This window comes from Tamandua tetradactyla, chromosome 1 (genome assembly GCF_023851605.1).
Source record: "Tamandua tetradactyla isolate mTamTet1 chromosome 1, mTamTet1.pri, whole genome shotgun sequence".
Taxonomy (NCBI): Eukaryota; Metazoa; Chordata; class Mammalia; order Pilosa; family Myrmecophagidae; genus Tamandua; species Tamandua tetradactyla.
Genome location: NC_135327.1, coordinates 133,428,411 through 133,447,488, shown reverse-complemented (window position 1 = coordinate 133,447,488; position 19,078 = coordinate 133,428,411). Strand labels below are relative to the sequence as shown.

General features: G+C 34.9%; 1 protein-coding gene across 2 annotated transcripts in view; it reads right to left on the bottom strand.

Moving 5' to 3' along the window:
• SEMA3A (semaphorin 3A) overlaps window positions 1-19,078 on the bottom strand; it is a 225,617-nt gene that overhangs the window by 141,378 nt on the left and 65,161 nt on the right. For both annotated transcript variants that reach the window (XM_077151734.1, XM_077151724.1), the window contains 2 exons: window positions 18,925-18,987; window positions 5,251-5,370 (listed from right to left, as the gene is read on the bottom strand). In XM_077151734.1, the coding sequence (XP_077007849.1) occupies window positions 5,251-5,370; window positions 18,925-18,987 (183 nt within the window). The remainder of the gene's footprint in view (window positions 1-5,250; window positions 5,371-18,924; window positions 18,988-19,078) is intronic.

Sequence of the window (19,078 nt, the reverse complement as noted above, 5' to 3'; positions counted from 1 at the left end):
TGTCTAAACATTTTTCTGGCAAAAAGAGAAGATCTTTTAACACATGAAACTAAATGTCCCACAAATTAAGAACTGAATGCTAATATTTCCATTTTCACCTCTCACTGTTCTTAGGAACAAAAAGTTGTGAAATATCATAAGTAAACCTTTAAACAATTGAATTAAATAAGTGAGATGATAACCTCATAATTGTGGTCTTACAGATCAAATTTCAGGACAAGCAGTTCAAAAAATAAAATGGTGATTTGAAACCATTTAAATTAGTGTATGTGGATGCTTGCTTCAGTTTCTCTTTCACTCTTTTTTACTCTTTTATCTAGCCTTGTTTCTAATCATAATGCACATCTCTCTGCTTCCTCTTTTTTCCATTAGTACCACTAATTTTGAAAAATAGCCTTATTGATAATAGTTGGAGTTTAGAATTTAATAGTTAATGGGACTGTACACTGGTGAGCTGTTAGTGGTCACTCAGAATTTATGAACTGTGAAGCTCTGCTTCAGATACAAACAGAACATTTTTCTATTTAATTTGGAATATAAATTGTGGAATTGTTTATTAAACATAATAACTTGTGGTCTACCTCCCAATATTATCCAAGTATTAAAAGATTGGGAAAGAAAAAATCTAGAAGCCATTATGAATTTTCTAACCAAATTTGACTCATTCAGTAGAGCAAATGAGGAATGCACTGTCTTTGGTGTAGATTATAAGCACTTGAGAAGAAATTGCCAAGGAATCCCAAAGTTCCATGTAAGTTAGTTACTACAAAATACATATAGTCTCAAGTTCAGAGAATGTATCTTTCCCTTGATGCCTTAATTTGAACATTTTTCATGACCTTAGAACTGTAAATTTGTAAACTAATGAATTCCCACTGTAAAAGCCAACCCATTTCTGGCAATCCACCTACCAAGAAGCCCTTCTCATTATTTTCTCAAGATATATGAATTTTTCAGCTTTAGCATCTCTTTTCAGAAGTAAACTTGTGTGCCATTGGTCTAAACAGCATGATAAATTAAAGAAACTCAATTAGCAGGGCTTACAATAGATGTCTAAATTAGTCAAAGGGGCATTAGCTACCAATTAAACAGTATTTTGGCCTCGAGGACTGTTACTGAGATCATTTGATTGAAAGTTTTGCATCATACTGAATTCCTAGTCTTTGCAGAAGGGAAGAATCTGGCAAAACATTTTATAGTACATGCAGATATATTGGTTGTCATTGTAGAAATGATCTTGGAGGTAGTCATCAAGCTTCATTGCATTTCTTAATATTCCTTTGGTTCTATCATAAATTGAGATCATGACATTAGGAGAGTATTTATAGAGATAATACTTTTCAGCTCTCATCTAGGTCCATCTTTCTTCAGATTCCTGCCCAATAACCAGAAAAGTTCCATTTGGAATTTGAGGAAACATCCAGAGACTTCTTTGAAAGTTTATTCTCCTCCTAGATTCATCCTTTTTATTAACAGATGTAAATTTGAAGAGGACTATCATCTACTATAAGCCACCTGGAAGTATTCTGCCTCTTAAGGATGACTTACATTTGCCTTTTGAATGGCTGGGATACTGAGAATATAAATTTAAAACTCATCTGTTCTGTAACACTGAAACATTTCTTCTGAGAACTCTGCATGTATTTTATGACAAGGATGCACATGTGTATGGAGTATGTGAGCTCCGTGGCAATGATCTGCAATGTCAAGTGCTATTGGTAGATACCCAATAATCGATTGACACACATCTTACCTGAGTGGAATTAATGAATATATCTACCAATTCCCAAACATCTCACAGGAAACAGAACATCTACTTCATACAACAATTAATGGCATACAGTGTGTGGTCAGAAGGTAGACACTATATAGCGAGAGTAGGTTTTGGAATACAGTATTCAGGAGTGTAAATACTGCTATTAAAATGCTTTGAGAGTAAAATGAAGTCTATTTTCCTAATAGGAAAACTAGACTGGGATGAAGGTTCAGTTATTTTTCAAACTGTTGTATCATTACTTAAAAGGTATTGTTCATTTCCTCCTTTAAGATGTATAGCTATTCTTTAATGATGAAGGGAGTCTACCTCCATGGCTTACTGCCATCTGGAATGGTAAATCCATAATGTCATTCTCTAACTGTGGAGTTTCAATTGGGAACTTTATGTAGGGCAATGAGTTGTTGTAAAATAAAAACACTGCAAAGAAAACACTGAGTATTAAAATGTTCATGAAAACCATGGTAAGAGCAAAATCTAAACAGTCTTTTTTCTATGATAAAATTATTTTTAATATGTAAAGACTAGATAAAAATTTTAAAAGGGAGCATCTTTTCTTGTTTCCTTTATTGTGAGGTAGGTAATAGCAAAGTGTTCATACTACTTTGAAACTAGAATCCAGGGAAAAAATGGGTCCTTGCTGGATTGGAAGTCACTCTTGTAAGTAAAAGTGATGGATTTCATCATAAGACATATGAACTCTAATCAAACAATCCCGGCCTCAGTCTTGATTGCTATTTTATTTCTTTCCCTTCTTTATTGTCATTTTTTTTCTAACTACATGAAATATGCACTGTCTCTTTTTTCTATTCTTCCTAAAAAGCATAACCTTAAATCCAAGGGTAGTTTTTTAAGTACTAGAATAGGTCAGTTTAAAGCAGATTCCTGCATAAAATAGCTTAAGCATTGAAAATTGAATTTGATGCAGTCTAACAACCTATTTTGATAATATCTTTTCCAGAATTTCTTAGGTCGAGTGTCTAGACTACTCCAAATTCCCCCAAGTAATTACATAATCACCTTCCGACTTCCTACACAGTCCAGAGCAATATTTCACCATCTATATTTGTTGTGCAAATCACGGTCACTGGGTTTCTGAAGGAGGGCCTTTCTCAAAGGCTTTTCTCAGGAATATACTTGCTTTCCCATCACCCACTTCAAACTAGCTCTCATGAAAAGCATTATTTCTTTATTATTTGGACAGAGGAGATTATTGGGTAAATGGGCTGGCTCCAGAACCCATACCACCCCACCCTCAACCACTCAATCCTACGTCAGTAACAAACAGGTGACAAGGTGATGGGGAAGTGCTCCTAACCCTGTTAAACAGCAGCTCCTGAAAGGTTAAAAAAAAAAGATCAGCATTTTGAGAAAAATGATAAAAACATAGAACAACATGTGGCATTTTAATTCAAATGTCCATCATGATGATCAAAGCTCAAATATGAAAAATGTGAGAAATTAAGATTAGTGCAGTGTCACCCAGCAACCAGAACTCAGGATCCACAATCTATAACCTCTGAGGAAGTGAAGCCCATTTAAGGGGCAAAATGAGACTTAATTTCTAGCAATAAAGACAGTAATGGATTTCAGAAACAATAACTGACATTTTCTCAGCCCTACTACCTATCAGGCTATGTTCAACTCTCACAATTGCCTGGAGTAGAGATTTTCATGACCACTTTCTAGATTAGAAACCGAGAAGCAGAGAAATTAAATAGCTTGCCCCATTCCTGTTATGGGAGGTCAGAAGACATGCTTTTCACGGTCATGGAATTAGAACTCTTTGACTTTCCACAGCAATGTCAGTGAGTCATGTCTTACCATGAGGTTTGGAAGGCAATTGAGGTAACAAGTCAACCTTTTATTTAAAATGTATGGATGCTGAAGATCAAAGAGACTTATTTAGTCTTGCTTTGCATATTAGGAAAGAGTTGTAAATTGAGGTTAACTGATTTTCCTGGTGCTCTACAGCTCTACAGGTTGTAGAGTAAAACCAGAGGCCAGAGGTGACACTAAAGTCCACTCACCTTTGCTAGGAGCTCAGGTATCTTTAGTCCATTTCCCTGAGAAGCACAGCATGTGCATGGCAGTTATCAATGGGGCAATAATATGTGGAAGGAGCTCTCTAGAATTATTTTCAGGGTATAAAAATGTGGGACAATCACCCCCTAGGTTTTAGGAGACCTGCTGCTCTATTACTATAGGAAATAGCTGGAAGGAAGTGTGGAGGAAGAGATTATACAGAAGGTACTAAAAAAAATTAAGGGCACAACCTGTCTAGGAACATGTGCATGAAATTCTTTTTCCACTTCATCAACAACATCTAAGCAACGTAGGTAGAACTGCCTTTCCTTACAATTGTTTTTAAGACATTTGGGAAGCTTAGTGGATACGCTTGTAAGAGAGAAAAGGAAGGACACAGGTACCAGGGGATGGGCTGAGAAGGGACAATGGCCTCAGACCTTGAAAAAGTGTCTTAAGCTTCCCAGGTTTATCAGGAAAAGAAAAATAATAATAATTTTGTTTAGTCTACAAATTTCAATGCAAAATATTTTGAACCAAAAGGACATCTTAAAAATTTTTTGAGAGACTCTAGAGTTAGCTTATTGAGTAGCTAAGATGTCAAAAGATTTTAGCTTTAGGATCTCAGAAATCTTTCAGGGACAAATCCTTTATTTGTTGAGTATTTCCAAGTTCCAATTTGGAAGGGAATTCTGCCACAAATGATTTTCTCAACACATGAATACTTTTGTTCTTCTGAGGATATTGTGCCAAAAAATAGAAAAGAGCTTATAACCGGAGGCTATTGATAAACCCAATTTACCAAACAGCTTTCTATATTAGCAACTTTTGCTTTAAGTATTTTCCTTTTAATGTGACTTCAATTTACTTCATTTTCATTTTCTCGCGGAACAGATTTTGGAGTAGTAGAAGAATTATAGAAACATGACTTTTTCCCCTTTTACATACCCCCAGAAATTAACCAATAATATGAAAACACATTATTGCTGATCAAGAATACAAATGTGAATAATTTGGGTCAAATGTGAGACCAGACCATTGTGTACCTGTTTAGCATCTTTTTTCAATCCCCAGACAGAAGAAAACAACTGGGGTGGCAGACACTTCTGGCTGAGGATGGAAATGGAGGAGGAAGCTGGCAGTATACAAATGAAGGAGAAAACAGTGCACATTCAGTCTGCTGACATCTGCTGCACATGCAAAATGGGTTGGACTGTAATCCAGGGTGCAAACAAATGCTTTCTTCCTTCCTTCCTCCTGTTTCATAGTTATTATTGAGTGATGGTCTCATTCTTTTTGCATTCACAGATTAAAATTAATAACAGCTTCTGAATTTGAAGCAGGTTCCAGTGAATGGTGAACCAGAAACTAAATGAGCTGAGGAAACTAGTAATGAAGCATTTGAATAGGAAGGGGTCATGGACAAACCATTTTTTAGAAGCCACATTTACCTCAGGATGATGTCCGATTTCAATATAGGTGCAAATTGGATGGAAAGCCCCTGTTCCACAGGCGTACAAGTGGGTCTGATTATAAGCCTTAAGCACCTTGATGAAATTAGCACATTCTTTCTGTAGGAAAAAGATGAAAAATCAGTGAGTTCTAGTCGTCAGCGTGACCGAGGCATCCTCTAGGGTGCTAGGCATGCTTAAACAGATTATTTTTTGAGTGTTCCTTTCACAAAATTTCAGGACTCCTTTATTATTCTATAGGTTTGATCATATTGCATGAATTAAAAATATAGTTCTTACATTTTGAGTGCTAACTATGTTCTTCCATAACTCTTTGATTAAAACTATTTCTAATTTATTTATAAAAATGTCAGCAAAAGTTAAAGACAACCAAAGACCATAGGTGACACTTGCAGAAATAAGAGGAGCACGGCGACATTTGATTAATTAGTAAATATCTAAACAAGACAATGGTGAAAGTTTCCTTGCAAAATTCAGCTTTGAATTTCCTTTTAGAAAAAGAAAATTAAGATGAGAAAATATAATATGACCTTCTTCTATTAAGTGTGAGGTTTATGATGAGCAATTGTCTTTGAACTTCAGAAGCCCTGCTTGCTAATGCCCTCCACAGCCCTTAAGAAGTACCCAGCTTGTCTTTGAAACTGAAGGGAAGGTACTTTGAAAAATCATTTTGTTTATTAACCATAGTTACCCAACATGTTTAGTTTGTCTATAAACATTTGGAATTAAGAAACAAATAAGAGACTATAAAGAGCAAAAGCAGAATATAGTGTGAAGCTGGTAATCGTACCAGAAGACTGGGTTGGTTGTGAACAACCTCTGAATATGTTATGCCCCCAAAGTAGGTGACTTTTCACGTGACAGCTCAGAGTGCATTTGGGCCTGTCGAGTCAGTAGGAGCTTATTACTGAGGTGTTATGCTAATTTGAGTACATTTCCACATCATCTTTGTATTCGGTATTGGTAGCTGAGGATTTTATGGTCCTCATAAATAAGGAGCAGACAACCAAATTTGTACAGAATCATTAACATTTAAATTTAAATAATTACAGCTCATCTTCACTGATTTTTCTGGGATGAAACCTGATATATCCTTCGAATGCATTATCCTAGAGGTGACTTAAATCTGCTTAAAGTAAACTTTAAAAGGTGCCGTCCTTCTCGCCTTTCTTAACGTCTGCTAAGTAGCTTTGGGGGTAAGTAAAAAAGACATATCATTTCTTCCACGTTTTGGCACTTTGATCCTAATTCTTACTTTTGTCTGAAGGCATTCTAATACGTAAAATTTAGCTCTAAAGTCAACTGATTTTGAAGTTGCTATGAAGAAAGATTTCTTGGCATGAAAGGTGTACCGACTCTCATCCGTGTTTCACTTTGAACAGGGAAGAAATCGTAGGCAAAACTGGCAACAAATGAAAATTAATGTTCACAGCTCTGAGCAAAAAATTCTCCAATTTAGAACAGTTTCTCCTCCTTTCCCAAGAGGACAGAGCACTAACACTGGGTCAGAGAGGAAAACATCTGAGAAATTCATTTACAAATGAGGCATTCGTGAGTATTGCTCAAAAGATTGATTTGTACTCTCTAAAAAAAATGCAGTCAATAGCAAAAAAGGTTTTTCAGGAAAATGTTTTAAGGCAACCCTTTCCTTGAAACATGTAGGTGGCCACATACTCTGCTTTTACACAGACAGCCATCCCTGATTGTGGGCTCAATATTATAGCATTCACAATTAAATAACCACTTTCAACACCATATGTTGAGACCAAGAAATTGGCTGTGCATATACTGGTAAGCAAATGAATATTCTAATAAATGATAGTAGCAGACCCAGCTGGTTGCCTTGTTCATTTTAGAAAAGAACAGGGCTTGCCCTTTGCATGTGTTGCCTTTAAAGATATGCTGGTGAGTTTGTATATAAACCCAAATTCTGTAGTCCCATCAGTACCCCTAAGTGCATCTTAGAAATTGAAGAATAGGCCTTAATTCTCCACAGTAGAAAAGGAAGGAAATTTGCTTCTGAATACAACTATTGTGAACACAAATGAAGGTGTTTGTCACCTCTGCAACAGTTACGAATCCTCATATTGTGGAATTTGTGGGTTCTTTATCTCTTACAGATTGGATGACTGAGTCATAATTTTTCAGTGTCTAGCTTGGTCCTTCCTAGGAAACTAGCAGATTATAATTAATGATAGAAAAACACTCTGGGTTCCTGTAAACGGTGGAACTGGGCCACACTGCATATCACAATTTAAATTTGTTTGCTACTAACTGCTAAAGAGGAACCACTACAAAATGACAACTATGCCTCTGCAGAGTTGCTGGAAAAGTATCAATCACTGTACTATAGCTGTGAAACTTGGCAAACGTCTCTGCTGAGAATGCTGATAACAGAGTCTATCTGTGCTACAAAGCGACTAGACCCACCCTGTTGGCCTCAGGCCTGGAATGGGCCTGCTCCTTTCCACACTGAACTCCCTCAGTTGGCAGCAGGTTGTGGGGCTGCCATACCCAGCGGCGAGCGCAATATGATTTTGAAAGTGAAGGTAGATGCAAACAAAACAGAGAGAAATTACTTGGGCTTAAAGTAGAAAAGGAAGGAAATATTTTGTGAATCCAAATATTGTGTACACAAATGAAGGCTTATGTCACCTCTGCAGCACTTGAGACATTGACGTGAAACAAAGGAATCAAAGGAAATATTTTCAATTATTGGTTAAAAATAGTGGAGAGGAGAGTCATCAACAATGGAGGAGGAAAATGAATGAAAAGAACTGGACAGAGCAGAACAATAAATTGGATAGAAACATCGTAAGTCTGGATTTGTTCTTTAAACACTAAACCCACATAAAGGAGTTCAACCCTGTCATTCATTTGCCTCCATCCTCGAGCCTATTGCTGCCAAGATTTTCAGTGTTCCAAAACAGGATATTCATTTTATTTGGAAGCAGCTTGGACATTCCTCTAAAAAAGAAGGAAGTGTGGCAGAAAAAGGAAACACACTTCACACATTTCTGCTCCAGGGAGACAGAAGAAGAGTGTTTCTGACCTTTTCTTGAACCATAACGATTCTTAAAACTCAGAATGTAATGTACTTTTTGGCATTAAACTACTGCTCGGCACAGGCAGATTTAACACGTAATAAAGAGAGTGGAATCAGTTAAAAATGAATTCCAATTTTCAAACCTTGATCCTTTCTGGAACTTAAGTTGCTACACACGGACAAGTTTAGTAACAAGTTGGCATGCTGAGAGTCAGGGAAGCATACCTTTAATTTTACTCAAATACACTCCCAAGCAGGAGCATTTTTAATTGTTAACCTGGCTCAGAATTCAAAGCAAAGCAGTTATAAACCTGCAAATGTCAAGGCCACACCTGAGGATCAATGATTCATATCCCTCAGTGACAAACTGTTTACATTTAACTTTTTTAGTGTTTTCACTTCAAATGAATAGAGGTGTACATATTGAGAGAGTAGCCTGGACAAATAAATTAGAAAGAAAATTTCTACCCCCAGAAAAAGCTATAGGAGCCAAATGCACAGTGAATCAAAAACAAACATTACAGATATGTAGCAATGATTAGACTGTGTTATGCAGAGTTTTCCCGGATGGTTACAAAAATAAAGTCCATCCATCTGTCAAAACAACTGCTCCATGCATGAAAATTAAAACAGAATCGAGGTGTTTTTAACTAACTTCTGATAACTATACTTTCCAAAAAAGAATATCATTTGCTTACAATTCCAATTACCTCCTTACATAGTCTTAAATTATGGAGGTTGCAGTGAAATTTTACTCTAAAAAGGAGAGAAGATTGTGAACGTTCATGATCTCTGTTCAAATATATTCATTTCGCCACTAAATTAAAAAAAAAACCTGTTCTGGTGTTCAAATACATAGACATTGGCCCAAAGTAAATGAGTATAGTACAGCATTGCCTTAGGGCAGAAAGCTTTCATTGGGAAAGAAAAAAAAGTATTCTATCAGTTGATGTAAAAATATTTTAAAGTATGATCTAGCAGCTGGGAAAGCAAAGGAAGCATTTTCCTTCCTATCTTGATGGGTGGATACATTTCTGCATGAAAATCCATTAATAAACTTAACTCCTGAAGTTAATCTGTTGACTTTCTTTTTCTCTGGTCAATTTATTTGGGAAGCTAGCTGAATATTTGAATCTTCGTGCCAAAGCAGTAATCCATGAGATTGTTCCTGTCACTCACTTATCCCTCCCTCTATTTAAGCTCTTCATAGTCACCCGACAATAACGTTCTCCCTCTCTTTCAGCCATGTGCTATTACAGCTGCGATCAGATCACTGTCATCATGTCTTTCCAATACTTCGGCGTTTATGAACGGATGTTAGAATGCTCATCTTCAAAGAGGCATGTCTATTGAAACTAAGATTTAAGCATGTTTTAATTGTAGTAGTTGGTCAATCAATGTTGAATATGTGATTTGGAATTTTTTAACATCAACCTTAGAATATGGTCAGTAGACCATTCTGTCCTTTGGGGGAGACATCTTAACCCTCACTATTTAGAAGAATAATGACATAATAAAAGCAGTTGATCTTTCCATCATAACACATATATTTCTTTGAGTTTCACAGAACGTTAAAAAATATTGAGTCAACCAGGATGACAAAGCAGATATTTTTTTCCTGGTTAGTAATTTAAGTATGTAAGGATATTGACATCAATTGAACTATATCGCCTTTTATCCAATTTATTTTAAAAATAAATTTACAAGTGGTTTAAATGATGTGGTAAACTTAATGAAGACCGTCCAACCAAGGCTACCAAACAATTTTACTTTAATGCTCGTTTCAGTTAAGTACCAGATTTGACTAGGTTTTTGCTCTCTGGAATGACTAATTTGTTTTGAAGTTCTCTAAATATTTCTTAAGATTATGTACATTTTTCTTTCAAATTACTTGAAACCTTAAAACTTGGTCAAAATGATTATACACATAGGCACTATTGACTATGATATTAGTAAAAGCTGCCCAATGAAGTTCTCTTCTGCTATTTAAAGGAATGCTGAGATTTTTCAAATCGAAATTCAATATGGACTAGAGAGACGCAGATGGCATCTATCATAGCTTATAGTTTTCTTTTATATTGTGCTATCATTCTAATTAATTATTTATCATAATTGTACCATTCGTTGGCATTATCTGACTCTTCTTTATCTCACCATTCACATGAATGCAGAGAATTGTAAAATATCATGTGAGATCAACTTAAATATTTTTCCTGCCAAATCAAGAAAAATGTCAACTAGTTGAAATTCTTACTTTGATTTCAATAGCGATATCCTGTGATTTCCAATTTTATGCAAAGCGTTGCTTACGTAGTGCTAATTTCTTCAAAGAACGAAATCAGTGATTTACACCAAGTAAAAAGAACTGTCATTTGAAAAGATTTATTGTGAACAGGAATATTTGGCATATTTAATTCCATCACACATGCATTTTTCATAATAGAAACTAACACTAACTTAAAAGAGATAAACTGCGTTTTAATGGCATAAAATGTAGCCTTGAGGAAGAAGAAACAATAAAAAACTTAGATTTTAGAGGAATGCTTGCTTTCTAATTTCTGCCTTGTCTATTACTGAAAATGATTTTTGTCTGTTTGGCATTGTTTTACGCTTCCAAGCTGCTATGAAAAATACCATGCAATGGGTTGCTTGAAACAATGGGAATTTATTGGCTCATGATTTTGAGGCAGGGAAGTCCAAAATCAAGAAAGGCCTTAGCCAGTTGATAATTCCTCCCCTAAAACTGTGGTATACAGAACCATATAACAGCAAACAAATAAAAGAAAAAAAAAAAAAACACGAAGATTCTCAGTCTCCTGTGAGTGCCAGGTTTATAGAGTGATCTTAATTTTTACACCTTGTTTCCATCACTATCACTAAAAATACAGTAAATAGAAAAACCTTATAATTAAAATTATATAAACAGAACATTGAGAAAGTTTCTTAATGTCTTGTGTGTATACGATAATGTTAATTTACTGCTACAAGTATGATTCAATTTAAAGGGAAAAAATCTAAATGTGAACACAGCACATTTGCCTAGAGACAGGGCATATCTGAGAAAAATTCACGTTGCATCTGTGAGAAGATGGTCAAAATACACTCAGAAATGAATGGAAATCCATTTATAAAAATTGTCACGCATACAATGAAGGAAAAAAATGAAAACTATTAGAAGCTACACATGAGTTAGACTCGGGACAACTTGCTAGCTATAAATGCAGGACATGCTGGCCAAAATCTTTCTCCCAAAGGGAACGTCCAAATCATCATAATGAACTTGACAGAGGATACAATGCTTACTACATTCTAAAAGTATGTACACTGATCCAGTCACATCTAAATAATTTATAAACCAATGCCAAAATTAAAATATCATTTTAGCCATTTAAAGATGCAATTGAAATTTCCAATGAAAAGGAATACAGCTCAAAAATCTCCAAATCCTCCAGAAGTTTTCATGAAATGTCCCTATTGTAAGCTTAACTTTGCAAATGTATTTCACCTTATAAACTTAAAATGCATTAAAATTCCAATCATTAACCTAAAGATTTCTTTTTAAAAATTTTCATTTTCTGAGACTTTGTCTATGCCAATTCAGACATGCATAATTATCAGTCTGTTTGCTTTATTAGTAAAATATATTAACTCAAAATATGAACAAAACCTAATGTCCCTGAAATAATTTTGGTGGGAAAGTTTCATTTGCATAATACGCCTCTGTCTGGTCCAGTTGCTTTCCTAATGTACCATTTGTACAGTGATAGAAAATAAATATGAAAACAGATTTCAAGTGCAGTTGTAAAAGCTGGGCCCTTGATCTCTTTTCTTTACTTTTAAGATACTGAAACAGTTACCTTATTTACTAAATATGAGTGCCTAAATAAGTAAATATATTTGATGCCATTTTTTTTTTGTACACCGAAGGCATTCCTAAATTTGATGCCTTTAAGACAGTGTCAGTCTCACAGTAAGATCTCAATTATTACTACACTTCTAAATGCTGGATTTAAGCAGCTATCCTTCAATTCCGTTTACTTGATAATTACTCTCAAGCAGAAATGCACACACATATTTAGATGCACACACGTAAAAATCTATTGTCATTTCTGTGATATTTAAGAAGACAAAGTTTTCACTTGCCTTCATTATATTTCAGCTTATAACCAAAGGTCATCAAATTTCATCATGGGAATAATACTTTAAATGAATACACTGACCATAGTCTTTCATTTGTTTGATTATCTAGAATGTCAAAAAATATATAATCAATAGTGTCAAGAAAGGGTCCATATTTTATAAGCTAACAAGTCAGCCTGCCCCAGTTTCATGGATGCTGGCAAAAGGTACTTGACTTCTAGGTCAGAGACATAGGATATCATTATTCATGGAAATAGCAGTAGTCTGTATATTTAGCATTCCTTGTGTGGGTTCCCCAAGGCCCACTTCCCTCTGGGCAATGGAAGAGGGCCAGGTGATACCTGCACAGGAAGACTGACTCGCATTATACTAGAGGAACCCCCGGTTTATGGAACCCAAGTATTTTATAATAAGTGCAAGCCTGCTGGCCCTTAAGCCCTAAAGAAAGAGATGATGTTGATGGACAGGAAGCATACCAGCCCTTTGCTCCAGAGGAAGATACTAGCTCTACTTCCCAAGGCTGCTTGCAATTGCTCTTTGTTGCATAGGGAGACACTATGTTCCAAGATATTTCACTGCATAAAACATCCTCAAAAAATAGTCTGGAACTAAGGCAGCCAGTGTCTTTACTTGTAAAATATGCAGAAATGACTGAGACCCAGCAAAACTTATCTCCCAATGAGAACAAGGTTTTGAGATTTAATGAAACTGTATGATTTTTGTGGGCTTCCAAATCAGGAGGCAATTCCAACTATCCATTTAACAAAGTTGTGTCTTGCCTCAAAGTGTCTAAGATAAAATCAAAAGATTAAAAGTTCCTGCCAACTTTGGTCTTCAAAAACCCAAATGAAAGTCCAAGGGTAAATCCCCATTTTGGATCATACTGCCAGTTAAGGTACACGTGCAACTTCAAATTCTCAGTTGCATTCACTTGGCAGAAATACGCGTTACTGAGGCTCTGCAATTGGAGCTATGATAAATTTGATGACCATGTTAGAATGTATCACAGTATTAAAATCGGGTAACAACTAAGTACCCAAATACAAAAAATATCCCTAAGATTTACAAAAAGTCCCAAAGTTCAGGTGCAATATATTACAATTTGAAATGTATCCAAGAGTAGGGATGTTATGAAAATCTGCTTTTTTCCTTTCTCAGATGGTTGAAATTTTTATTTCCAACTATGTTCAAAATATTTCTAGCAGTCATACGGTTGCCATTTGGTTTTATTGAAACTTAGTGCAGAGAGAGATGGTTTAGTAGGATAAACAAAGAAAATTCAGAGAGTTATTGATTTGAAACAGATTCTTTTACCAGCTTAGCATGCATTCAGTTTCATTTGCAAAACAGGGTCAAGGAAGTTAAGCCATCAGTAGACATGTTATTGTGAATTGCAAAGTATAACAAAAGCACCAAAAACATATCTTTAAATGAGACTAAATGTAGATAATAGTCAGACAAGAGATGCCTGAATTGCATCCATCTTCTTATTCAGGGTAACTGTGCAGTAGTGTGAACATATAAAATTTTTCTCAAGTAACAGCAGTGTAAAAGTTCATGCCCACTTCACTGCTCTAATGAGAGGGATGCCATAGTAATTTAAAAGTTTAGAACCTACGGCACCAGGAAAAGAAGGCATAGTATGATGACATGCTTTATAGCTTTTCTAGTCACTTCTAAAAGGAAAATATATATTTAGATTAATGTTGTTGTCAGAAATGTCATTACCAGCTGTAAAAAAAGAATAACAGAAAACAGTACAGGGAGTGTCTCAGGCTGCAGATTCCCTCTTTACCACAAAGTCTAAGCTTAGCTGCTCATATTCCAGCTGTTGATTTGACATATGCGTGTGATGCAAAACTGAGCAAAGAATAATGATAGGTTTTGTCTTCCCAGCTGCATGGGAGAGTGGAGAGAAGATTCACTTTTCTGCATGATACCACACTCAGTGAGTCAGGAATTACTTGGGGCAATGTCCTGATTTCCCTGGCAACTGGCGTGTTAACCATTAAAATGAAGTTTGCCCTTGAACCGGACTTAAGAATGGCCCACATTCAAGGTACAGAGAAGTAGTAGCCCATGTCATAGCCCTTTTTTCCTCTCACATTCTTGCATCTGAATCCCATGCTGAGAAGACAACACTTCCCGGAGACTGACTGTGTGAAGAAGCTTTATTCCCAGAGGAGTTCCTGAGAAAATACTGACTAAAACCAATAGGGAAAGGTAAACCAAGACTCCAGAAACCCTGGAGAACTCTTGAAGAGGTCTTTAGTTTACTTACTTATATATATTTAAGTCAGTTCTTATTTTGGTTATAATTCTATCTTGGAGCCCTTAAGGCTGCAAAACCCCATTTAAGACTCATTCTTGCGGTTTTCAGCATCACATGAGCTCTTTGAAAATAATTATTGTCCATAAGCCACAGCTGAATATTATTTACACAAGATGCCGTGCAGAATTTCTATCAAACTATCCATGTATCACTTCACAAATCAGGTGTTGAGTGAAAAAAAAATCCCTTTTGATTCTCGTTATTTTCTTACGTTTATCAAGGAAGATATTTTGTAAATCCCAAAAGTCAACTTTTGGCTATTTTCTATAGTCATATATTAAGAGAAAAATGGAAAAATGACTCCATACATTAATGCACAAAATAACAAATGCCATGCATTCAATTTAAATGTACTGAATTGAGATACATATTGGAGGGCATCTGAAAATTAAAATCATTTTTAGTATCATGCATTCTAAATGCATAAGATATATCTTGAGTTAATGAATAGCAATAGTAAAGAACATTGGTCACCAGAAAGATAATGTGAAATCTATTTTAGTGTTTAAGTTGAGCTAGAGGGAAAATACATTTCTCTTGAATTAAAAATGTATAAATGGGGCAGTACAATTGTGGCTTAGTGGCAAAATTCTTGCCTGCCATGCTGGAGACCCCGGTTCGATTCCCAGAACCTGCCCATAGGAGGAAAAATTGTATGAATAATATAATATTGTGTTTTTCCTAAAGAAGAGAAATCAAAACCTACAGAAATTAAATCAATTTAATGCAAACTGTAATGGGATAACCAAAGCATGAAAATTTTGTACTGCTACATTAAATAACTGATTTTTAAAAAGATTAGGATACCTAATGCCACCATACCATTTATTTAAAAAAATGTAGAAGTATAAACTTTTGAAAACTTACACCTCTAAATTCACACATAGCTACCTATCTTTAATATATGGGACATGATTTATACAAGGTACTATGAAATTATCAGGTAACATTGGCAGAATGCCATATTTCTTAATTTCTTTAAACCTAATGCTACAAAGTTCCTGTAAATGTGGAAACTACAGTAAACTTGCCCTTCTTTTAGAGAGGAAATGTGTAAGGTCATGATTAGGGGTGACCAGAGGGCTTGGTGGGGATCACAACTTTATTGCAGCTGCTGCCACTCTTTCTATTGCTGAGAAAGAGTTGGATGTGCTCTAATACCAGAATCCCTCAGTTTTCAGTATTGTCAGCCACTGAAGATCAATCATTTCAAAAGAGAGAGAGAAGGGCCATAAAAAATAGGGAAATGCATTGAGGTGAATTTTGAAAGCCACAAACACACACACAAAATCTGCTATCTTAGCACCAGAAAGAGTTGATCCAATCATAAAATCAGGATAATCTGACAGGTGAATTACCTTCTACGTTCCTGTTCAATCAATTTCTGAACTATGCAACCCTGCAGTGGTCATGAAACTAATTCCATTGATAATGTTCCCACTTAGAGATTCTACTCTAGTACACATACCAGTAATATCAGTAATAGTTAATATTGGTTTTGTGTGTAACAATCTATGTGATAATTTCATAGATTGTGCTTCTAGGAATTCTGTGAGGTGGTAATTACCATGGCCACAGTCTTGGGGAGTCTGGGGAAGGTATGGGGTCAGTCACAGGCCCTATTGCTTTTTAGCTGTGTGTTAATGGGCAGGCTCAACTGCATGTATTCCACACAACACCAACAACTTTTACAGGTCAAAAAAATTTTGATTTTCACTTTTAGCACAGTACTCAGGACCTTCAAAATATTTTAGCAAAAAAGATTTTGAATCAATATACTGAATCATTCTATTTTTTCATCAATAAAATGGGGGTGGCAATACTTATTCCATAGGGCTATTGTTAAGACTACATTTACAAAATACTATGTAAATCATCTTTCTGTTTGGCACTTGAAGGACTCTTAATAATTGTAGGCCTCTTTTTTCATCTGTTAGACATTAACAGAGAGAGAGAGAGAGAAAGTCTGTGCTCTTAAAAGTAATAGCTGTATATAGGTGAAATAGTTATTTCTATTCACATAGCTAATATCATATTGAAGGCTTTCAGTGTAATTTGCTAATGATAAATATGACATATTGAAATTAATAACAAACTTTTGTTCATCTGTTATGCTTTTTGCCTAATGTGAAATATTTTCTACCTTTCAAATAATTTAAAGAAAGACTATTAAAACATATTTCTCAGAATTGTAAAATATATATTATCCCTTTTAGTGGATGGAACATTAAACTGCAGAAAGAATAAAAGAATTTAAACACATTTCTGAGTCAGTAGAGAGACCAGTATGAAATGTTTAACCTCTCTGGACTCTTATTCCATTATTCTTTCTACTCACTCCTTTCCAAAAGTCCCAAAATCTGCATCAATTTGGGGCAGTATAAAATTTGAGAGTGGAACACACTTTTCTTTTTTTGTTTCTGGTCCAGTTTCACATAACAGAAAAATGCTTACTGTCCAATGAAGTTATAATACACCATATAAGCATTATATTTAACATTTAAGCTTTCAAAAGGAATTTCCCCTGTTTTCTGATAGATAAATTAAGGCTAGTGAATACCTGTGGTTTGGGCTGCTTTATCTACCTTCCTTCATCAGTGGCCAATGTTCCTACTGGACTGAGGCATCTTTACCAGGAACTGAGATTCTACCTCCACCTCTTCATCACACAGCCCAGTTTAGGCAGCTGCTCCCAGTCAATAAAGTGGTCCCTAGAAAATATCACCTATTTGCTATTGCTACCCTAAATCATCATAACTGATTTTAACACAGCCTCAATATCTTTTTCTTACAGGTGAAGAAAATACACTAAATGTTATTGTTAATCCCTGTTCACTTAACTTTACTCATGAAGTATTTTTGAGCTGATTTCATAAAAATAATGCCCTTAATGTAAGAGCTCCAGAATGACATCTACCAATGGACTCAGCATCAACCAACACCAAACCTCATATTTCAAAGATCATAATGTCATAGGAATATTAGATTAAACATTAATCTCTAGAAAAAATAGAAAGAATTTGACATATTTCTAGTATAGTAGTCAGATACTAAAGTTTTTTCACCATTAAAATTTCCAGAATCCACATTAGAGCCAGAGGGGATAATATTCTACATGGTAAGTTATCAAAAAATAAAGTTTAAATCCTTGATTGAAAATAAAATTATATCCTAATATTATCCTAATATTCAAATAAGAAAGTGTGTGTATACATATGTTGGCTTATGTCTTTAGGCACATAGGAGAAATCTCATCTAAAAGATAATACCTTGAAATTCAGAAAAAAAATAATTTTAAATTAGTTTTTGTGCTTTAAACATCAAAAATTAACTAAGATAAAATAATACAAAATTATATTTTAAAAATCCTGTGATTCATTTTGATTTACATGATCACAATTATACTTTTCATGTGCTGTACAATAAGTAGCTATATTTTAAGCTATAAACATATTTTATAAGCTATATTTTGCCCATTTGTTTTACTGACAAAGTTTACCTAAGGAAAAAAGTAACCTCTACCTACTTACAAAAGTCAAAAACATTGTAAGGATTACTCACAGTTCATCTTACACTCCACGGGACTCAGAGTTATGCCTGATACATAGTAATTTATTGGTTCAAATTTATCTCAGGATTGAGTCCATGGAAGGAGGGAGAGAGAGGAAAAAGGAAGGGAAAAGGAAAGGAAAGGGAATGAAAGAAGGAAAGAGGAAGGAAAAGAAAAGAAAAGGAATAGACTAGAAAAGAAAGAAGAATGGATGGTGCTTGAATCAGGAAGACTCAACAAGCTGTGAACTTCAATATTCAAGATAATTAACATATGAAAACCAACTTGCACAAAGAAGTTGACTTACTGAATGAAAGTAAATATGCCACAAAATTACATTTTGTTAATTATCCTGTGCATGCAAATGTCAAAAAGGAACATATTTTTGTTTAATTTAGGAATGTTGTTACACACTTTCTTTACACAAAACTATCAATAATTTCAAAATTAAAGTGGCTGCTCTATTGCTTGAGTGACCAATACTATAAATAAAGCATGGTGTTTTATAGAACACTAACCAATAATAGATCATAGTGATAAACTGCTTATGGAATTACTGAAATAATTTAGAAGATATACACTTACCAGGATATCTTTTCCAGCCCACTTACATTCATCCCTTCTTGTGTAAGAAACAGGCCACACAATCTAATGGCAAAGAAGAAAAATTATTTTATACTAATTAAGTTCTCTAACCAATCTAACATTATATATTAATTTATATCAAGTTGTGGCAATT